This window comes from Sapajus apella, unplaced genomic scaffold, assembly GCF_009761245.1.
Source record: "Sapajus apella isolate SASKATOON/1434 unplaced genomic scaffold, GSC_monkey_1.0 scaffold35, whole genome shotgun sequence".
Classification (NCBI taxonomy): domain Eukaryota; kingdom Metazoa; phylum Chordata; class Mammalia; order Primates; family Cebidae; genus Sapajus; species Sapajus apella.
Window position 1 is genome coordinate 3,861,260 of NW_022436975.1, and position 24,255 is coordinate 3,885,514.

At 39.2% G+C, this 24,255-nt stretch overlaps 1 protein-coding gene across 2 annotated transcripts in view; it reads right to left on the reverse strand.

Moving 5' to 3' along the window:
- The window catches only part of PXDNL (peroxidasin like), a 458,440-nt gene that overhangs the window by 121,888 nt on the left and 312,297 nt on the right, over positions 1–24,255 (reverse strand). For both annotated transcript variants that reach the window (XM_032296051.1, XM_032296052.1), the window contains exons 11-12: positions 23,544–23,660; positions 21,872–22,030 (exon numbers count right to left, since the gene is read on the reverse strand). In XM_032296051.1, the coding sequence (XP_032151942.1) occupies positions 21,872–22,030; positions 23,544–23,660 (276 nt within the window). The remainder of the gene's footprint in view (positions 1–21,871; positions 22,031–23,543; positions 23,661–24,255) is intronic.

The window sequence follows — 24,255 nt, forward strand, 5'->3', positions numbered from 1 at the left end:
TAATTATAAGCCTGAAAGATCCAGTCCTTCAGGATGAATCCCAAGCAGCTAACTGGACTAAAATTTAAAATAGAGCCAATCAGCCATTTGCTGACTAGAGGTGACACACATACTATGAGCTCCCTGAAAACACACACCTTTTTGTTCTTTAATGACCTGCTTTATTAATCCTTAATACATTGTGAAAATCCTTCCATGTCTTTACATATTCATTATATGTACCTTAATATTATTTTTTAACATTATTTTTTATTATTATACTTTACGTTCTGGGGCACATGTGCTGATCGTGCAGGACTGTTACATAGGTATATACATACCATGGTGGTTTGCTGCCTCCATCCTCCTATCATCTACATTAGGTATTTCTCCTAATGTTATCCCTCCCCAAACCCCCCACCCCCTGCTATCCCTCCTATAGCTCCCCCACTCCCCAACAGGCCTCAGTGTGTGATGTCGCCCTCCCTATGTCCATGTGCTCTCATTGTTCAACACCCACCTATGAGTGAGAACATGCAGTGTTTGGTTTTCTATTCTTGTGTCAGTTTGCTGAGACTGATGGTTTCCAGCTTCATCCATGTCCCTTCAAAGGACATGAACTCATCCTTTTTTATGGCTGCATAGTATTCCATGGTGTATATGTGCCACATTTTCTTTATCCAGTCTATCATTGATGGGCATTTGGATTGGTTCCAAGTCTTGGCTATCATGAACAGTGCCGCTATGAACACATGTGTGCATGTGTCTTTATAATAGAATGATTTACAATCCTTTGGGCATATACCCAGTAATTGAATTGTTGGGTCAAATGGTATTTCTACTTCTAGATCCTTTAGGAATTGCCACACTGTCTTCCACCATGGTTGAACTAATTTACACACCCAACGACAGTGTAAAAGTGTTCCTATTTCTCCACATCCTCTCCAGCATCTGTTGTCTCCAGATTTTTTAATGATCACCATTCTAAATGGTATGAGATGGTAACTCAATGTGGTTTTAATTTGCATTTCTCTAATGACCAGTGATGAGCATTTTTTTCATAGGTTTGTTGGCTGCATAAAATGTCTTCTTTTGAAAAGTCTGTGTTCATATCCTTTGCCTACTTTTTGATGGGGTTGTTTGTTTTTTCTTGTAAATTTGTTTAAGTTCTTTGTAGATTCTGGATATTAGCCCTTTGTCAGATGGACAGATTGCAAAAAATTTTTCCCATTCTGTTGGTTGCCAGTTCACTCTAATGATAGTTTCTTTTGCAGTGCAGAAGCTCTGGAGTTTAATTAGATCCCATTTGTCTATTTTGGCTTTTGTTGCCATTGCTTTTAGTGTTTTAGTCATGAAGTCCTGGCCTATGCCTATGTCATGAATGGTATTGCCTAGGTTACCTTCTAGGATTTTTATGGTGTTAGGTCTTAACGTTTAAATCTTTAATCCATCTGGTGTTAATTTTTGTATGAGGTGTAAGGAAGGGATCCAGTTTCAGCTTTCTGTATATGGCTAGCCAGTTTTCCCAACACCATTTATTAAATAGGGAATCCTTTCCCCATTACTTTTTTTTGTCAGGTTTGTCAAAGATCAGATGGCTGTAGATGTGTGGCATCATGTCCAAGCCCTCTGTTTTGTTCCATTGGTCTATATCTCTGTTTTGGTACCAGTACCATGTTATTTTGATTACTGTAGCATTTTGGTATAGTTTGAAGTCAGGTAGTGTGATGCCTCCTGCTTTGTTCTTTTTGCTTAGGATTGTCCTGGCTATGTGGGCTCTTTTTTGGTTCCATACGAAGTTTAAGGTGTTTTTTTTCCAGTTCTGTGAACAATGGTAGCTTGATGGTGATAGAATTGAATCTATAAACTACTTTCATGATATTGATTCTTCCTAACCATGAGCATGGAATGTTTCTCCATCAGTTTGTGTCCTATTTCGTTGAGCAGTGGTTTGTAGTTCTCCCTGAAGAGGTCCTTCACATCCCTTGTTACTTGTATTCCTAGGCATTTTATTCTCTTTGTAGCAATTGCGAATGGGAATTCATTCATCGTTTGGCTCTCTGCCTGTTATTGGTGTATAGGAATGCTTGTGATTTTTGCACAATGATTTGTATCCTGAGACTTTGCTAAAGTTGCTTATCATCTTAAGATTTTAGACTGAGACGATGGGATCTTCTAAATATACAATCATGTCATCTGCAAATAGAGACATTTTTGACTTCCTCTTTTCCTAATTGGATATCCTTTATTTCTTTTTCTGGCTTGATTGCTCTGGCCAGAACTTCCTATACTATGTTGAATAGGAGTGGTGAGAGAGGGCACCCTTGTCTTGTACCAGTTTTCAAAGGGAATGCTTCCAGTTTTTGCCCATCCAGTATGACACTGGCTGTGGGTTTGTCATAAATAACTTTTATTATTTTGAGATACATTGCATTGATACCTAGTTTATTGAAAGTTTTTAGCATAAAGGGCTGTTGAATTTTGTTGAAGGACTTCTCTGCATCTATTGAAACAATCATGTGTTTTTTGTCTTTGGTTCTGTTTATGTGGTGGATTACATTTATAGATGTGTGTATGTTGAACCAGCCTAACTTCCCTAGGTTGAAGCCTGCCTGATTGTGATGGATAAGCTTTGTGATGTGCTGTTGGATTCGGTTTGCCAGTATTTTATTGAAGATTTTTGCATCAATGTTCATCAGAGATATTGGCCTGAAATTTTCTTTTTTAGCTGCATCTCTGTCAGGTTTTGGTATCAGGATGATGTTGGTCTCATAAAACTAGTTAGGGAGGATTCTCTCTTTTCGTATTGTTTGGAATAGTTTCAGAAGGATTGGTACCAGCTCCTTTTTGTATCTCTGGTAGAATTCAGCTGTGAACCCACCTGGCCCTGGATTTTTTTCAGTTTGTAGGCTATTAATTTGCTCTTCAACTTCAGACCTTGTTATTGTATTGGTCTATTCAGGGATTCAACTTCTTCCTGGTTTAGTCCTTGGAGGATGCAAGTAAGTATCCAAGAATTTATCCATTTCTTCTAGATTTAATGGTTTATGTGCATAGAGGTGTTTGTAGTAATCTCTGATGGTAGTTTGTATTTCTGTGCAATCTGTGGTGGTATCCCCTTTATCATTTTTTATTGCATCTATTTGACTCTTCTCTCTTTTCTTTTTTATTAGTCTAGCTAATGGTCTATCTATTTTGTTGATCTTTTCAAAAAACCAGCTCTTGGATTCATTGATTTTTTGAAGAGTTTTTGTATCTCTATCTCCTTCAGTTCTGCTCTGATCTTATTTATTTCTTGTCTTCTGCTAGCTTTTGAATTTGTTTGATCATGCTGCACTAGTTCTTTGAATTGTGACATTACAGTGTTGATTTTAGATCTTTCCTCGCTTCTCATATGGTCATTTATTGCTGTAAATTTCCCTCTAGACACTGCTTTAAATGTGTCCCAGAGATTCTGGTATGTTATGTCTTCATTCTCATTGGTTTCAAAGAACATCTTTATTTCTTCCTTCATTACTTATCCAGTAGTCATTTGGGAGCAGGTTGTTCAGTTTCCATGCAGTTGTGTGGTTTTGAGTGAGTTTTTTAATCCTGAGTTCTAATTTGATTGCATTGTGGTCTGAGAGAGTGTTTGTTATGATTTCTGTTCTTTTGCATTTGCTGAGGAATGATTTTCTTCCAATTATGTGGTCAATTTTAGAGTAAGTGCAATGTGGTGCTGAGAAGAATATATACTCTGTGGATTTGGAATGAAAAGTTCTGTAGATGTCTATTAGGCCCACTTGGTCCAGATCTGAGTTCTAGTCCTGGATAGCCTTGATAATTTTCTGTCTCATTGATCTGTCTAATATCAACAGTAGAGTGTTAAAGTCTCTCACTATTATTGTGTGGGAGTCTAAGTCTCTTTGTAGGTTGTTAAGAATTTGCTTTATGTATCTGGATGCTCCTGTATTGGATGCATATATATTTAGTATAGTTAGCTCTTCTCGTTTCATTAATTCCTTTACCATTATGTAATGCCCTTTGCATCTCTTTGATCTTTGTTGGTTTAAAGTCTGTTTTATCAGAGACTAGGATTGCAACTCCTGCTTTCTTTTTGCTCTGCATTTGCTTAGTAAATCTCCCTCCATCCCTTTATTTTGAGCCTATGTGTGTCTTTTCACGAGACGGGTCTTTTGAATACAGCACACCAATGGGTCTTGACTCTTCATCTAATTTGCCAGTCTGTGTCTTTTGATTGGGGCATTTAGTCTATTTACATTTAATGTTAATATTGTTATGTAATACACACCTTTTTAACATGGAGACCTTCAGAGCTTACATGAACCAACAAATCAAGACTCAGCTGCATTGGCCAATCAGAATTAAGCACATTTCAATCCTTCATTTGGATAAATGGACCTGATTAGGAAGCTGGGTAGAAACTCTTGCTGCAAAACTTGAACTCTGCCTTTGTTACCTGGAACGCACCTTTGTTTTACACCAGGGGCTGTGTCTCTCCAGTTTGCAAACTGTTCACTGGCATAAAGTATCTCCTTCAAATTCCTTTTCAAACAGCTTTTGTTCAGGAACCCAAGTTTCATTACCTTTACCACTTTTCTTCCAAAATGCTGAACTCCTTTACCCCATTGTTATTTCATTCAACAACTCTCCACCATTTTCTTGCATTTCCTCCCTCAAAATATCTGGAGTGAAAATAGAGTGATCCCATGTCCTGGTTTGTGAAGAACAAAGTGCCCTTGTCCCAAATTCAGATCCTATTGAACATCAACAGCAACAAATTTCAAGCATGTACTTCTCTTTAGAGTCACCTACTTCATCTCTTGGAATACCCTTCTCCTTCACAATATTGACTTCTCCACAAAGAAAGCAGAAGCCATCACACTATAAATTCCTCAGCTCCTATACTCCTCTTCCACAGAGGTATCATTCAATCCATATACCCATTCTTACCGCCCCTCCTATCCTCATCTAAACTGAAAAAAAATAACTCTTCTCTTAAAGGTCAGTTGGATCATTACAATAGTAAGTCTGTCCTCTTCAATTTCTTTCAATGACATTTTATTTTTCTTCTATACAAGGCTCGCACATATTTTGTTAGATTTATTTTTAACTTATACTTTCCTGTCATTTTAAGGAGCATTGTTTTTAAAATAAAATTAGGCATTTTGTTGCTGGCATATAGAATGAAAAATAGTTTTGACCTATTGATGTCCTATCCAATGATCTTGCTGAACTTTTAGGTCTGAGAGTTTATTTGTAGATGTTTTTGGAATGTGTATGAGGAAAATCCTATTGCATACAAATAAAATTGTATAAATTCCTTCTAAATTCATAACATTTGTTTCTATGTTTTCTTTTTGTAAAGGCTAGGAGCTTCTATTACAACATTGAGTACATGCAATCTTCTTCCTAATTTTAAAAGGAATATTTCAGCCAGGCACAGTGGCTCATGCCTGTAATCAAAGCACTTTGGGAGGCCAAGGTGGGTGGGAAGCTGAGCCAGTAGAATCGCTTGAAGCCAAGAGGTGGAGATTGTGGTGAGCAGCGACTGCGGTGAGCAGAGATCGCACCATTGCACTCCAGCCTGGGTGACAGAGTAAGACTCTGTCTCAAAAAAATAAACGAATAGATAAAAATGAATAAATGAATAATAAAATTAATGTTTCTAACATTTTACTTTGAAAAGTGTCATTTTCTGTAGTTTTCTTTCTACAAAAAAGGGTTTTTTGTAGAAAACATTTTATTTCTATATTGCTAAGATCTTCTGTTAATAGTTAGTTGATAAATTTGATCAAATGTTTCCCTGCATCTATTAAAATAATTTGTCCTCTATTAGTCTAGCATGTCAGTGAATCACTGGGGCAATATTTTGTACAGAGATTAAGACTTTTTTATCCATAATGTCCTTTATTAGTTCCATTTGAAATGTATTTCTTCTTTTATTATCTGTGAAACTTTGTATAAGACTGGTTTGACTTTTAGGACATTTACAGAATTCATCTGAAAATTTGCTAGTATATTTTAGGCTCCTTTCTTAACTTTTATTTAAACAAATAATTTGTTGGTTTTCTAATTCATTATTTTCACTTTTCTGATTTGAAAAAATGCCCATCGATGATGACTGGACAGGTAAAATATGGCACATATACACCATGGAATATTATGCAGCCATCAAAAATGATGAGTTTGTGTCCTTTGTAGGGACATGGATGAACCTGGAAACCATCATTCTCAGCAAACTGACAGAAGAGCAGAAGATCAAACACCACATGTTCTCACTCATAGGCGGGTGTTGAACAATGAGAACACATGGACACAGGGATGGGAGCACTACACACTGAGGTCTGTTGGGGGGAAATAGGGGAGGGATGGTGGGGGGTGGAGAGCTGGGGAGAGATAGCAAGGGGAGAAATGCCAGATGTAGGTGATGGGGAGGAAGGCAGCAAATCACACTGCCACGTGTGTACCTATGCAACAATCTTGCATGTTCTTCACATGTACCCCAAAACCTAAAATGCAATAAAATAAATGGGGAAAAAAAAGAAACAGAAACTTATAATCATATTTTTATACTTTGCTATTTACTCTTAATATCCTTGGCATTTATTCTTACAAGCCTGAGATTAATAGATTAACCACCCTATTAACCAACGCCTCATTTCAGATATATAAGAATATTATAAAACTTTAAATCCAATAACCATTTTTCCAACATATATTCCATTGTAAGGCAGTATTTAATTATGAAATTTTATTCTATATCACACCTTAATGATTACTATTATTATTGAATGCAGAAAATATTTTAATATTATCTACATGTTTACCAGGTTTATTCACTATTGAATTTCTTTTTTTGAATCTCAGCTCTTCTTTTAATATTTCCTCCTTCCTCAAGATGATGATCGTTAGCCCTTATTCTTGAGTACTTTGATGAATGTATAATACTATATTCTGTTTTATTTTCTGAAAATATTTTTACTTAGCTCCTATCCACGAAGGAGTTGATGCTTATATAATATTAGATTTACAGTTATTTTTGTTGAAACACTTTGAAGACTTAATTCTAGCATCTTTTGCCTTCTGTTGCTACTGACATGAAGCCTGTTGTTAGTTTAATTGCTGTAAGTGATTTGCCTTTCTTCTCTGTCACTTCACTCAGCTCTCTGCTCAGATGTCATGTCCTTCTAGAGGTATCCCCTGACCTCTCTTTTTAAATGACATGTCCTGGTACATTTTTCTGGCCCTATGCCTTGTTGCTTCTTCATTACCCTTAACACTCTCTGGAATACACAATGTTTATTTAATTTTCTTTCCCTTCAGATGAGAAGGATCTTTTCCAAGAGAACGGGGATTCTTTTGCTGTATTTACTGCTAAGTCACCAGTGAGTAAAATACTGAAGAGGAAAAAATTAATAAAAATAAAATTAATGCGAGAAAGAGAAGCAGAAATTAAAATTTTCTTCTATAAGCAAACCTCCCTGAGTCCTTCCCCCTCCCGTGGGATTGTATCCTACTTTGCAAGTTAGAAGAGTTTATAAATTCTTGTATTCTTGTTCTCTATAGTTGATAACTGCGAGTTTCTGTAACACAGCTAAGGTCATAAAAAATGCCCAAACAGGCAGGACTCTGGTCTTCTGGACACTGTAGCAGGAAAGGTCCATGCTAGAATCCTTGAGCTCTACAGATAGTGAACATCTGGGTCACACAGCAACAGTCATATGCAAGCCCAAGTTAGGTGCCTATCATTGCTTAATGAATTGCCTTTGTTCTACACCTGCAAACTTGTTTTAATGCCACTGTGTACTTCATGTATAAAAAGCCAAACCCTGCCTTTGTTAGGGGCTCATCCATTTTGTTCCCAGTTGGAACCAGCTGGGCCAATGTACACCTAAAATAAATTACTTCTGTAACCTCAGCGGTCACCCCAGTCTCTTAAATCCTGCAACATTTCTGGTGCATTGGCTGGGAACTGGAGATGATAGGCTTGTTGTCTCCCTTGCCTGTGGGGGGCCAGGGCTCCAGGCCAAGGAGAAACCTGAGACCCTAGGTGCCACCGGGAAGCTTCTCCCAAGAAGGAGATCCACTCTCTGGAGACCCAGTACCCTCCCCAAGTAGTGTAACAGGACAGGGAAAAGGCTGCAGAACTAGATCAGTGTGCTCTGGGAACTGTGGTAAGACTTTTGAGGTTTAAAGTAGGGAAAGGAAAAAGGGAAAGGAGGTCTGGAACTCTAATCACCTTCTGCGGTGAAGTGACTAGTAGCACGACTTAGCAGGGGGCTGGGGAAGCGAGGGCAGCTGGCCGATTGGATTGAAACTCACCTAACCAGAACCTGATCAGCTCCAGGGAAGTGATTACTAACCTGACCCAGAAGGGATGTGGGAGGCAAGAGTGTCTTGCTGATTCGGATGAAACTCACATGCCCATTGACACTGAAAGCGAAGGTGGCTTGCTAGGCCAACTTAGTAGGGAAGCCCAGTGGCAGGAGTGGAAAACTGGGAAGGGGAGGTGTGTGAAAGTGCCTGAAAGAGACAGCTCCAGGAAGAGCCAACATGGGGAGTGATGTGTGGGGGCCGCAAGTCCCTCAGCGAAGACTGTACCCTCTGAGCCAAGTGTGGGGCCAACTGCAACCAAAGGTGATCTGCATATGGCCTAAGGAGGTGTCCCCACAATGGGTGAGGTAACAAACTCCAATGCCAAGCAGGACCTGGAACACCCTCTCCTACTCAGATCAGAGGGATGGCTTAACTGGTCCACAGTGAAAGTAGGGGGTGATTGTGCATCATAAGGGTGATTGGAGGCAGTAAATCAAAACTGGGAAACAACAAATTGAAACGGGCTCCATTGGAGTGCATGCTAAATAACTTTAAGAAGGGTTTTGGATGAGAGTATGGTGTCAAACTAACTCCTCAAAGGTTAAAAACTCTGTGTGAACTAGAGTGGCCTTCTTTCAATGTCGGGTGGCTCACTGAAGGGACAACAGATCGTGAAGTAATTGGCCGTGTGTATAGAGTAGTAACCAGGGTTGGAGGACAACTTGGACACCCGGACCAACACCCATACATTAACTCCTCGCTAAATGTGGTCCAATTAAATCCCAAGTGGCTGCAGCCCTGCCATGCAGTGTACTGTAAAACTTCAGTGGCTTAGGCAGAGCTAAATGTAGTCAAGGGAACCACAGGACCCCGCACCCAGAAAGTAGTGAAGAGAGAAATGGAAAAACAAAAACTGATCCTACAAGCCCCTCCAGAGGAGAGAGAATCCCCACCCGCTATGTGCCAATATATCCATCCTCGGCTAACCTAAGGCAAGGTAAAAGGCAAGCAGCTGGAGACTCATGTTCAGACAGAAGTGACATTCCAGTGTCATCCCTTAGTGAGGAACAAAAAGGCATGTCCATAGAAATCAGGGAAAAGGAAAGAGATGATTCCCCTAGCTGACTCTGGTCTGGTCACACCTGAGCCTTACAAATGCCTCTCCAGGAAACTAGGTCCCAAATTTACTGTGACGCTGAGAGCCAAGTCAGAGGTGGAGAAAGGCCCTTTACCCACCAGTCTTTCACCAATGACCTCCTAAATTGGAAACAACACACTCTCTCCTACAGGGAGAAACCCCAAGCCATCATAAATTTAATACAATCCACTTTATTAACCCACAACCCCACATGGGCAGACTACCAGGAGCTCCTGTTAACACTGCTTAATAGAGAGTAGTGGCATAGAGTAACCCAGGCAACCCTTCAATACCTGGAAAGACATGCCCCGGCAGGCACAGTTGATGCCCACTGATATGCTGAGAAACATTACCCAGTGACAGATCCCCAATGGGACCCCAGTGGGGCAGAGCCGTTACAACACCTGCAGGTATTCAGGAGGTACTTCTAAATGGAATCAAGGCAGTAGGGAAGAAGGCCCTCAATACGGAAAAATTTCAGAGGTCCATCAGAAGGCAGATGAGAGCCCAAGTGAGTTTTATGATAGGTTCTGTGAAGCATATCAACTCTACACCCCGTTTGAACCAGAGACAGGAGGAAATCAATGTATGGTGAACACAGCCTTTGTTAGTCAAATGCAGAGTGATATCAGAAGGAAACTCCAAATGCCAGAAGGGTTTGAAGGCATGACTGCCACTCAGCTCATACAGGTGGCCCACAAAGTGTTCATTGACAGTGAGGAGGAGGCCAAAAGGGAGGCCAAAAGAAAGGCAGATCAAAAGCATAAAAGGAAAGCAGATCTGCTGGCCGTGGCTCTCACAGAAAGGAGGGTGAATGCAGCAAGAGGACATGCACAAGGTCATGGGCAAGGGAGATGTTTAACCCGAGAGAACTTAGAAAACTGACCTAGACTACAGAGAGACCAGTGTGCAATATACAAAAAGAAAGGACACTGGAAAAATGAATGCCCAGAAAGCGATGCAGGTACCAGCAATGAAAGCCAGAGAAGGGCTCAAGAAGCTGATCTAATCAGCCTGGTAGGGGCCAAATGCTATGAGGGCTAAGACAGACCAGGTTCCATTTCTCTAGGCCCCCAGGAGCCTATGTTAAGGGTAGAAGTAGGGGGCCAAGAAATAAATTTCACTGTAGACACAGGTGCTGAACACTCAGTAGTAACTCAACCAATTGGACCATTAACTAAAATGTATGCTATATAATTGCAGCCACAGGAGTGGCAGAAAAAAAGGCCCTTTTCCCAGTCAAAGAAGTGTGTCATAGGAGGTTGGGAAGTCCAGCATGAGTTCTTATGCCTCCCAAACTGTCCCGTTCTGCTAGGGAGAGACCTGCTCCAAAAGCTGCAGGCTCAAATTCCTTCAGACCAGAAGGGAATGTAACTTTAGATCTCACCTGGCCAGCAGCAATCGTGCTAGTTCTAACTGTGCCACAGGCTGAGGAGTGGATCTACACACTAGGGGAACACAAGGGCTGGATTATCCCTTAACCCCAGAAGAAGATACTAATCAGGCTAATAGATGAATTCCTGGAAGTCTGGGCTGAAAATAAGCCACCTAGGCTGGCTGTAAATCATGCCCCAGTGGTAGTGGGGCTGAAACTAGGTTCTACCCCGTCCAGGTTCGTCAATACCCTTTGCCTCAAGAGCCTGTCAGGGGTATATGGGAGCACACAGAGTGACTCCAAAAGCATGGTATAACAGTAGCATGTCAATCATCCTGGAATACTCCACTATTACCAGTGCAGAAGCCAACACCAATTGGACGAGTACATAACTATAGACCAGTGCAAGGCTTACAAGCTATAAATGGGGCTATGGTCACTATTGACCCAGTAGCGCCAAACCCCTATATGTTAGTGACTCTTATTCCAGCAAGCGCAGCCTGGTTTACAGTCCTATATCTAAGAGATGCCTCTTTCTGCCTCCAACAGACAGCAATAAGTCAACCATTATTTGCCTTCCAGTGGGACAACTTTCAGTTCACTTGGACCACACTTCCACAAGGGTTTAAGAACTCTCCTACAATCTTTGGGGAAGCATTAGCAACAGACCTTAAAGCTTACGCTCCTCCCCAAAAGAAGTATGTTCTATTGCAGTATGTGGATGATCTTTCACTAGCATCCCCTACCCTAGAAAATTGTCACCTAGGGACACAGAAGAACTTCAGCTGTTATGGAAAACAGGATACAGCTAATGTTCCACTTATGACCACGGTCAGGACCGCGGCTATATACAGTTGAAATGGTGCACGTGGAGATGGTAGTGCTGCCGGAAGCTGGTCCGCACTGTCGTACGCCCAGCTGGGCAACGTTTGCACTGCCAGACGCGGAGCAGTCGTGGCTAGCGATTGTGATCATAAAGTCGAATGGTCGTAAGTTGCATAGGTGGTAAGTCGATCAATACCTGTATAAGGTGTTAAGAAAAAAGGCCCAAGGCTGCTTAAGGAGAGTTAAGCTACCTGGGATTTCACCTAGCCCAAGGGAAGTGGAAATTAGGGTTACCTTGGATGAAGGCTGTCTGTAGCCTTCCAACCCCACCCTGCAGGTGACACATAGAGAATTTTTAGGGGAAGCAGGGTTCTGCCATATCTGGATTCCAAATTTCTCACTCATAGCAAAGCCCTTGTATGAAGCTACTAAACCGGGGGAAAAGTAACCTTTCCTTTGGGGAACTGAACAGGAGAAGGTGTTTAAACAAGTTAAGTAAGCCTTAACTGAGGCTCCTGCTTTGAGACTACCGGCCATGGCCAAGCCTTTCTTCCTGTATGTACATAAGCAGAAGAGAATGGCCATTAGAGTCTTAACCCAAGTCCTAGGATCTTGGCACTGCCCAGTAGCCTACTTACTTGAGCAACTAGATGTAGTGGCACAAGGACGGCCCCCCTGCCTTAAGGCGTTAGCCGCCACAGCAATGCTGGTAAAGGAAGCAGATAAACTCACCCTGGGGCAGCATTTAACTGTATGAGTGCCACACTCAGTCCTTACCTTAGTGGATCAAAGAGGACACCATTGGTCGTCAATTCCAAGAATGACTCAATCTCAAAGGCTCTTATGCAAGAACTCCTGCATAATTCTAGAGACTATAAAAACCCTCAACCCAGGCACCCTGCTTCCTGTACAACAGGGGGCCTCACTCCATGACTGCATAGATACAGTAGATGAAGTATTCTTTAGCCAGAAGGATCTTACAGATTGCCCTCTCCAGAACCCAGAAGTAGAATACTTCATTGATGGGAACAGCTTCATAGAGGCAGGAAATCAGAGGGTTACATATGCAGTACATATGTACTGCAAATTTATCTTTGAAAAGATAAATAAAATTGATAGTTATTAGCACGATTCACCAAGAAAAGAACCAAATAAACTCGGTAAGAAACAAAACAGGAGTTATTACAACCCATACCACAGAAATACAAAAGATCATTCAAGACTACTATGAAAAGCTTCATGTACACAAACTAGAAAACCTAGAGGATACAGATATATTCCTGGAAGTATACAACCCTCTTAGATTAAACCAGGAAGAAGTAGAAACTCTTCACAGACCAATAGTAAGCAGTGAGATTAAAACAGTCATAAAAAAAATTCCAACAAAAAGTCTAGGACCAGCTGGATTCACAGCTGAATTCTATCAGACATACAAAGAAGAATTGGTACCAATATTATTGACACTATTTCACAAGATAGAAGCAGAGGGAATTTTCCCTAAATCATTCTATGAAGCCAGTATCACCCTAATACCAAAACCAAGAAAGGACATACTGAAAAATAAAACTATAGTCCAATATCCCTAATGAATATAGATGCAAAAATCCTTAATAAAATACCAGCTAACCAAATCCAACAGCATATCAAATTATAATCCATGAAGATCAAGTGAGTTTATACCAGGATGCACAGATGGTTTAACATATGCAAATCAATAAATGTGATGCACCACATAAACAGAATTAAAAACAAAAATCACATGTTCATCTCAATAGATGCAGAAAAAGCATTTGACAAAATCCAGCATTGTTTTATGATTAAAACCCTCAGAAAAACTGTCATAGAAAATACATACCCTAAGGTAATAAAAGCTATCTATGACAAACCTACAGCCAGCATAATAATGAATGAGGAAAAGTTGAAATCACCACCCCTGAGAACTGGAACAAGACAAGGATGCCCACTCTTACCACTTCTATTTAATATAGTACTGGAAGTCCTAGCCAGAGCAAGAAGACAAGAGAAAAACAAAGGCCATCCAAATCAGTAAAGAAGAAATCAAACTCACTGTTTGCTGATGATATGATTGTACACCTAGAAAACCCAAAAGACTTCTGGAACTGATAGATGTATTCAGCAAGGTTTCAGAATACAAAATTAATGTACATAAATCAGTAGGACTGCTACGTATGAAGCAACCAAACTGATAATCAAACCAAGAACTCAACTCCTTTTACAAGAGCTGCAAAAAATAAAATAAAATAAAATAAATACAGAGGAGTGTACCTAATCAAGGAGGTGAAATAGCTCTACAAAGAAAACTACAAAACACTGCTGAAAGAAATCATAGATGACACAAATGAACGGAAACACATGCTGTGCTCATAAATGGGGAGAATCAATGACAATGACAATACTGCCAAAAGCAGTCTACAATTTCAATGCAATTCCCATCAAAATACCACCAATGTTCTTTACAGAACTAGAAAAGAACAATTCTAAAGTTCATATGGAACCAAAAAAGAGCCTGCATAGCCAAAGCAAGACTCAGCAAAAAGAACGAATCTAGAGGCATATCGTTACCTGACTTCAAACTATACTATAAGGTCATAGTCACCAAAACAGCATGGTACTGGTATAAAAATAGGCACATAGACCAATGGAACAGAATAGAGAACCCAGAAATAAAGCCAAATATTTACAGCCAATTGATCTTCAACAAGGCAAACAAAAACATAAAGTGGGGAAAGGACATCCTACTCAACAAATGGTGCTGGGATAATTTTCAAGTCACATGGAGAAGAATGAAACTGGATCCTCATCTCTAACCTTACACAAAAATCAACTCAAGATGGATTAAAGACTTAAATTTAAGATCTGAAACCATAAAAACTACAGAAGATAATGTCAGAAAATCCCTTCTAGACATTGGCTTAGGCAACGACTTCATGACCAAGAACTCAAAAGCAAATGCAACTAAAACAAAGATAAATAAATGGGACTTAATTAAACTAACAAGCTTCTGTACAATAAAAGAAATAATCAGTAAACAGACAACCAACAGAATGGAAGAAAATCTTTGCAATCCATGCATCCAAAAAGGACTAATATTCAGAATCTACAAGGAGCTCAAACAAATCAGCAATAAAAAAACAAATAATCCCTTCAAAAAGTGGGCTAAGAACATGAATAGACAATTCTCAAAAGAAAATGCAAATGGCCGAGAAACATATGAAAAAATGCTCAACATCACTAATGATCAGGGAGATGCAAATCAAAGAGAAAATGTGATACCACCTTACTCCTGCAAGAATGGTAATAATCGGCCGGGCGCGGTGGCTCACGCCTGTAATCCCAGCACTTTGGGAGGCCGAGGCGGGTGGATCACGAGGTCAAGAGATCGAGACCATTCTCGCCATGATGAAACCCCGTCTCTACTAAAAATACAAAAATTGTGGTTTATGTATACTCAGCCATAAAGGGGAATGAAATAATGGCATTTGCAGCAACCTGGATGGAATTGGAGACTATTATTCTAACTGAAGTAACTCAGGAACGGAAAACCAAATATTGTATGTTCGCACTCATAAGTGGGAGCCAAGCTATGAGACGCAAACAGATAATAATGATACCATAGACTTTGGGGACTCAGGGGAAAGGCTGGGAGGGTGGTGAGAGATAAAAGACTACATATTGGGTACAATGTACACTGCTTGGGTAATGAGGTGCACCAAAATCTCAGAAATAACCGCTAGAGAACTTATCCATATAACCAAACACCATCTGTTCCCCCCAAACCTACTGAGATTTTAAAAATTCCATTGGAAAATAATAACATAACTCATGTGGCAGGGACCTCTGGGGATATTACTGCTGAAATACCATGAATGAGTCCGCACCACCCATGAAAGCTCTCCCACACTGCAGCTATCCCACAGCACTCTACATAGCCCACGACACGTCACTCTTACCGACCAATCGTACACATTTATTCATTATTTATCTTCTGCTGATGAAATACATTTTAAAATTAAAATAATAGCTAAAGTATCTATCTTGGAAGGAAGTTACATTTTTGAGTCTGAACTGGGCACAGAGAAACAACTGAGACCAGGAAGGGTCTGAAAACACAGGAAACAGGACATTGAGAGGACATTTCCAGTTGTCTTAGCATTGCTGCTAAGGCCTAAGGCACAGGGAGAAAAGTGAGATGTGTCCCAGCCAAGAGGTGCAGAGAGCCAGCAGCATCACACTGCCTCCCTGCTGCAGGCCTTACTAAGCAGAGCCAGAGCCTGTCCGACACCACCAGGTGACTGTGCGACAGAGGGGCCATGTCCTTTGGGCAGCGCAGTGCTCAGGGTAAGAGGCACCATCTGGTTTAGCTCTGTGTCCCCACCCACATGTCACTTTGAATTGTAATAATCCCATGTGTCAAGGGCTGGACCCAGTGGAAATAACTGAATCATGGGGATGGTTTTCCCCATACTGTTCTCGTGATAGTGAGTTCTCACGAGATCTGACAGTCTTATAAGGGGCTTCCCCTTTTGCTTGGCAATCATTCTCTTTCCTGCCACCCTGTGAAGAGGTACCTTCCACCATGATTGTAAGTTTCCTGAGGCCTCCTCAGCCATGCAGAACTGTGAGCCAATTAAACCTCTTTTCTTTATAAGTTACTCAGTCTCAGGTATTTCTTCATGGTACCATGAGAACAGGCTAATACAAGGCCCTTCATTTTCTTGGATATGGAGAGGAGAATTGCCTCCCATATAATTAAAAGTGTCACCCAGAAGCAGTGACTGGCATTTACCTCCCTAGTTAGACATCTGCTTGGTCAGTGGATTATATGATATGGTAGAGGTGAACAGCAGCAGAGCACTAGAGAGCAAAGGCAGAGCTGAAAGACAGAGCAGCACAGCAATGTGACATGTTATAACAAGTCAGTGTCAATTTATTTTAGTGTAAAAAAAATTTTTGAAATCTATGCACAGTTTTTTCGTAATATGCATTCTCCATGAACATGCTGAAGTCCCTCAGTACTGGTACACAGACAGTTACTGTGATGGTTAGTGATAGCAACATAAGACGGTGACTTAAACTCTCTTTCAGGTAATAAATGCCCTGTAGGACTGTCCATTGAGTGAGGAAACCCCATTATCTGGGGTCAGTTTTAAGAGGAGATAAGATTGGCTGAAATACCAAAGGCTGGAGCTGGATGTCCTACATCAGGAAATAGAGTACCAGAGGACTTCAGTACAGCCTCTGAATAATACACACGTGAAGCCTGGGAGCTGCCCATGCAGAACACCCTAGTGATCAGGCAAGCCCATGTAGCAACAGAAGGAGAGGTCGCCACACTGCTGGCTTCCAGTCAATGGGTTGTCCTTCTCCCTCCTTCTGTACCCTTTCTGGGAAGGACACCTCCAAAACAAAACGCATATGACATGGACCCAGGGTCACTTTTCCTTATGTCTACTGAGTTATCCCCAACACTTTTATTATTGAGTTGCTTTCTTCACGGAGAGGAAATGCTATCCTTTTCACACATTAATTCCCAGATAAAATGGAACATGTTTGTAGATTACATATCGTTTTCTAATATACCATCTGGGTATGTTTTAATTACTGTAGGTTTATCATGTGTTTTAGTATCTAGTATGATTAGCCCTTCTTGATTTTGGTTCTTCTTCAGAATCTTCTTGGTTATTCTTTCTCATGTGTCTTATCTAATTTTGATGACTTATCACTCCAAATTTATATTAAATGACAGTGATAAGAGTAGAAATCTTTGGTTAGTGAAAAAATACTGAAAATATTCCTTTCTTTAGTGAAAATATTATCTCATTTATTGATTCAGTAAGATTCTAGCTAATGAGATCAGTAGATCTATTTTATCATGTTAAAGAAATATTTATTCAGACCTATGTTATAAAGATTTTTTTGATGAGAATAAATGTTGAATGTTTAACAAATGCCTTTTTAGTAGCTATGGAAATACTCATGATTTTTCTCCCTAAATCTATTAATATAAAATATATTAATTAATAAAATATATTCATTGCTTTCCTACTACTGTTTTATTCTTACATTTCTGAAATAAATACCACTAATGTTTTTAATGTGCTACTGGCGTCTTTGATTATCTATGATTACGTTGATTTATTTTCATTTTGGATTTTTGTGTGGATATGTAAGAGCTTTGCTTTTTATTTTTAATTAATTCTTAGAGTTTTATTATCAATATTATACTTGTTTTTAAAAAATACTTTATGGCATTCATTATTTTCTAACCCCCAAAGTAATTTAAATAACATTGGAAATGTTATTGAAAGGAGTGATGCTTCCTCCTGGGAAAGTGCCTGACCACATGATTTACTAAAGGTAGTTCTTCCACAGGTTTAACACATGGAATAATTAACAACCTCTACAACCATGCTAGTGTCATAATTTGAGTATCTGCTCTGCTCTGATATCTGGCAACTTGTCTCCTCCTTGTTATATTCTGTTTAGATTTCTCTCTCTTTCGACATAAATTTTCATTAATTAACTTTTCTGTAAAATTACTAATGTCATTCATTGCTTACAAATATTTGTATGTAATTAACCAAAATACCGGTGGAAAAAATAAAATGCATAAGTAAGGGTTAGAAGCATCTCTGGAGTGAAAAGGCACTGTCAAAACACGTGAGGGAGATAAAGATGGATACAAAACAGCCAGCATAATGCCCTGAAAACAAAGAGCTAAAAGATATTGAAAAGAAAATGGGAGAGCTAGAAATTGAGCAAAGAAGATCAACAGATGACTGACAGTCAATCATCCTGCCCTCAGGAATCCTTTACTTTTAAAAATTATTGACAAGCTCTAAGAGCTTTTGTTATATGGCTTATATGTAGCTCTGCTTACTGAGAATTTAAAAATTTATGTGTTCATTTTGAAATTACAATTATAAACTCATAGCATTTTTCAATAACATTTTTATGAAAATTAACTATATTTTCTGCAAATAAAAGTAGTGAGTAGAGTAGCATTATTTTACAAGAAGTTTTTAGAAGAATTGCTTTCAAATTCAATCTTTTACAATTAGTTGTTTTGGTTGAAGTCTAGGAATAAAATATTACCTCACAAAGTCATGCTTTTAAAAGAATAGAAGTATTTGTAAGGATTTTTCAGATAATTGTAAAAATTCTTTGATACTATACCCAAATTTGACAATAGGTAGCTTCTTTTGATAATTTCCTTTATCACACAAATTACTGAAAGGATATGTATACAAAGGTCAAGATTTAATAAAAGTAATATTTCCCCCAGTTTTATCAATAACAGCATCAAGTAAAATTACCTTTCTTTTTTACTTTCTGCTACAAGCAAAGGATATAACGATATACTCCTACAATTTGGCGCCCGCTCTCTTGGTTCAGGCTGAGGCTGCAGCAGTTTCCCCCCACCATGACATTTGACATCATTGCAAATGTCAACCCAGCGAAGAGGCAAATTACATCCTGAGACTATTATGAGAAAGTTTTAACCTAGGAAACTCCCTGCAAGGGTCCAGGGATTTCCCTCAACCAGCAATCTTCAGAACACACTTTGAGGCGTATTACAGCATACACAAAATGTGGGGGTTCCCCAAAAAGAAAGAAATAATGAGACACAAAGAATGTTAAAAGAATTAATTCAAGAGAACATTCCTTAAATAAAATAGTATTTGTATCTCCACAGTAAAAAAAAAAAAAAAAAAAAAACACCGAATACCTGAAGAAAATTCAACACTAAGACACCTTAGGCAGAATGAGACCATTATAGCACATGACATTCATGAAGATCTATGTAATATGCCCAAGATCTAGTCAAGGAAGCCAATTCCTCGCTGAAAGGAGATGAAGGTTCTGTAAAGTATTACTGAGAGCATGAATTGGAGGGAAAATGCTGCTTATAATCTCAGAGGTGAAATATTTGACCTACTCTACTTTTTCTTGAATTCATTCACTCTTCCATTCCCACCACTGTGATCCTTGTTTCTAGATCTCATAACGTATCATTCAGTTACAGTCGTAGCTCCAGTGGTTTCTTGCTTTCATTTTTTTTCTCCATTCCAACCTATCCTATCCTCTTTAGGTTAACGAATATTGTTTACTACTATTATTTTTTTGAGAGAGAGTCTTGCTTTGTGGCCCAGGCTGGAGTGCAGTGGCATGATCTTGGCCTACTGAAATCTTTGCCTCCCTGGTTCAAATGGTTCTCTTTCCTAAGCCTCCTGCCTCAGCCTCCTGAGTAGCTGGGACTACAGGCACATACCATGATGCCTGGCTAATTTTTGTATTTTTAGTAGAGATGGGGTTTTTACTATGTTGGCCAGGCTGGTCTCGAACTGCTGACCTCAGGTGATCCACCTGCCTTGGCCTCCCAAAGTGCTGGGATTACAGGCATGAGCCACCACAGCCCAGGTTAATGAATATTCCAAGTAGTCGATCTGATCAAGACTTTCAATAGTTCTATCGTCAGAAGCCTAGATCAGATTGTTCCAACTCAACTAACCATCCCAACTAACTCCTCCCATATGGCCCTCGCTTGCCACCATTCACAAAATCTGGTGCTACACTTAGGGCTCTTTGTTCTCTAAAAAACTTGTTTACTTCCATATTCATGCCAATTGCACGTGGTATTTTCTCAACTACAGATATTTGATAGATTTATCAAATTCTTCTACATATGCCAACTCCTAGATTAAATGGTGTATTCCAGTACTAATTTCAACAGGGGCAAGTTACAGTGGTCTTAGAGAGTCAAGGAAGCCTGCTTATGGAAGCGAAGTGGCTTCTAAATTGAAATCTAAAGCCTTAATGGGAGGAAGTCAAGTGAAAGGATTTGGCAATGGGGAAAAATCAAGACGAGGCTCTTTAGTGTCCTTTTGATTTCAATAATATGTGTGGACTTACAATTGGTCCCATTTTAACAGATATAATGTGAATATCACCTAATATTTGGATTTTAGTTGAACATCAATTTAAAAGTAGTTTGAAACATTCTGCAGACCAGCTTTTGTTATTTCCTGTTCGACAGGAAGACTTTCGTCACGGCACCTTTCCGCAACTGTATTTTCAAATCTCCCACCCATTTGAGTTATTATGTGCACATTTTTGCTACAATCCTTTCTCCCCCACATAGAACCTCAACTTTCTTTATTAAAAAAATCAATTAATATGCCTAAAGTATAAGGGAAATTAATTGCTAACAGGCCGTATGTAGTTAGCAGCTCAGTGTAGGTTTTCATCTGTGTTCAGGCATCACGAACATGTCAGCATTTCCCTTGTTTCTTCTCACACCTACGTTGACACATGCAGCGGAGCTTTGCTTTCCTTCTCCTGTGCTCTCATCAACATGTGTTACCTCTGAACTGAGATCTACTGAGTCCAAACAAATTGTAGCAAACTGTGGAGGGACTTACGAAATTATATTGAAATGCAAAGCGTGCTGAAAATGCAGTTTAGGTGCTGTCCATTTTGTAATTAAGTTCCATTATTTCAACATAAGCCAAAAAGCAAGAAAAAATGTCAATGGTAATTAATAACCACCATTTTCATTTTTATATTGGAGTCATCTTTAGAAATTCAAATCTTGAATTTTCTCCCTTTTTATATCTCAGTTGACAATAAATTATGGATGAATAATAGAAACTCATTCCACAGTATATATATGTAGGATAAATCGAAGTACAGTTGTCACATGAGGAGTCTGAAGGGGAGTGTCTTCACTGTATTCCCAATACCACTGAACATAAAACATATGTCAGTGTCAGAGTGAGATTCAGCCACTCCGGCATGGGAAGCTGCATTCTTTTGTAAGGTGGCCTAGGCAGGTAGGGCTAACTAATCATAGCAATTGTAAAAAATTTTGTAAGAAAAAATGAAATGGCATTTTTAAGAAAAACAGAATCATAATTAATATTAATAAAAATAAAATTCTAAAAAAATGAAGTTATATAAAAGACTGGAAAAAGATATCCAATCTGCAATTTCTTAGATCCCATAACATAATACATATATATAAGATCCTTAGACCCTATATATATATATATATATATTTATGGATATATATGTGAAATATATAAATATATATAATATATATGTTATATATGTCATATATAATATATATGTCATAAGATCCCTGTCAGCTGTGCCGAAGACAGAGGCAGAGGTGCACACCTCAGAATGTGAATATGAGTCACAGTATGGATTACCTTTGGGTTTTACAGTCAGTTGCACAGATACTTTTTTTACCCCCAACGAACTGACTACTTGACATTCATATTGGCCTTGATCGTGCTGTGCTGCGTGGTCAATTCTCAAAGTTCCAGAGGCGAGAACCGTATGCCGGCCTTCCACGGGGAGCTGTCCTCCTGCAAAGAGGTAAAGAAAGTACTCTGTATGGCCCAGAGCAGTGAAAGCCGGAGCTGCAGGCTGTCGTGGGTTAAGAGTGAGATCTGTCTTTCAGGAAATCCTCGGTGCCAGGGTGTACTGTGTGGGTTCTGCACTAGCATTGCAACCCCAGAAACACACCACACCCCCTGTTGCTTGTCCTTGAAGCTCTGCTACTGTATCACATGGAAGTCTCATCTGTCACCAAAAGAACAGCCCAGCCTCCTAGTAAATTTTTAACCTTCATGTTTGTGCCCTTCAGCGGTACTATAATCAAAAAGCAAATTTCAGAACCAATTTGATTATTAAATTCGATTTTCAGATATCTTCATGACAGCTGTTTATCATGTGTATGCAATATTTGGAATACAGTAACGTGACTGAAATACATTTAAAATGCAGAGGCAGCATATCAAAAATGGGAATTTTGTGATATCCACGCTATTAATCTACACAGCCAACCACAGGCCGTTGTACTTTTCACTTCTGAGCTTATATGAGCCTCTGAATCCTTCTTAACACTTTATTCTTATGGTCATTATCAATTAAATGAGATTATCATTTTCAACTAGTTCAGTGAAAACTTGTGTCTTATTGAATGTCTTGTTATAGATGGAAAAAAATTAGCTAACCCTACTGAGTGTACTGTGCCATCAACTGTTCTAAATGTTGAAGAGTATAAATTATTCAAATCAATCCCCACACCCACCTTATGATGTAGGAAACGTCATCACCACCAGCATAGCAACAAGGACTCTGGCGAGCAGCAGTAAATGTGTTTGCCCAAGGACACATGACAAGCAAATGAAGGAATGGAGGTGTGAACCAAGGCTTTGTGGCTCCAATGTGTACCTCCTATCAACTAATCTCATAAAGAATAGAGAAAGAATTTTCATACAAGAAATCCATAAATGTAGACGTACTTTAAATTTTATCTAGTACCTGAACTAATATGGAAAGTAGGATTTCCAATCCTGGAGGCATCTTAGACAAGGTCTCATCCAGCCAATTGTCAGTTCTGTTCTGCTACGTGCCCAGGTTCCCTGGAAGTGTTTGGCGCCCTTGGTGGTGGATAGGGCGTGAAGATCCCACCTGCCAGGCACACACCCACCCACCCACGCTTTAAGAACAGCAGCTCTTTGTTGGAGCTTCCTTTCAGATTTCATTTCACTGATGATTGCATTTTGTACTAGAAGAAAATTCTCCCACTTAAAAATAAATGTTTAAAACTGTGGTACTTTCCAATAATTTTATTTTAAAAATCAGGAAGCCATGTCCCAGAGGGGATAATCTCAGGAAGGCCACACACTCAAATGCCAAAACTCAAAACATCATGAAAATTATGATGATGTCATATTTAGATCAAAGATTACTTTCTGTGTAATTTTTTCATGTCCATGATATACCTTCAATAATTAGTTGAAACTATGTTTTTTACTCTCCACAAAAGAAGACGTTTGTTTTCCCCACAATTACTTGTAGATGTGCTAATACCTGTTTTTGTCCAGACAATTACAGGAGGTGGGCTGCCGTCAGCTTCACAGAGCCACTCCACAGCATGGTCTTCCAGCACCACTTGATCCTTGGGGATTACTGTAAATTGCGGAGGTGCTAAAGAGAACGAAACATACATCAACAATGAAAATTATTTTACAAATTTCAGTGCCAATAAAAAAAAGAAAATGTGTTCAAATAAGTTGTGTGATCAGAATTTGTTTCCAACTACATATCACCAAGGTTATAAAGAGTGTGAAGGTGCCTCTGTATGTTTGTGCCTGTTTGCAAGGAAGCCAGAAATACACACATCTGGTCTGCAAAGCAAAACAGCAGTAGCCGATAAGAAGAAACCATTTCTAAATCTTATGGCAGCTGTTTCCCATGATTAAATCATCTCGGTTATCATTTTACTAGATGTGATAAATATATTTAAAGCTACAAATCGTACCGGAACTGTTAACAAAACAGTTTTCTCCAAGCTTTCACATGCATAAAAAAATTTGAAATGAGTTGATCTATTGATTTCAAGAAGAAAAATAAGCTCCTTAAGATGAATGTTCCAACACTTAAAATTATACTTTTGAAAAAGCCACATCTGTGTCAAAATTCAGAGTTCCAAATATTCAGATCTTGTATTCTTGATTTTGTATAAATAAGAAAGAGCTAATAGGTGCATATGCCATTCCTAGAAAGGGATTCTGTCCGTGAC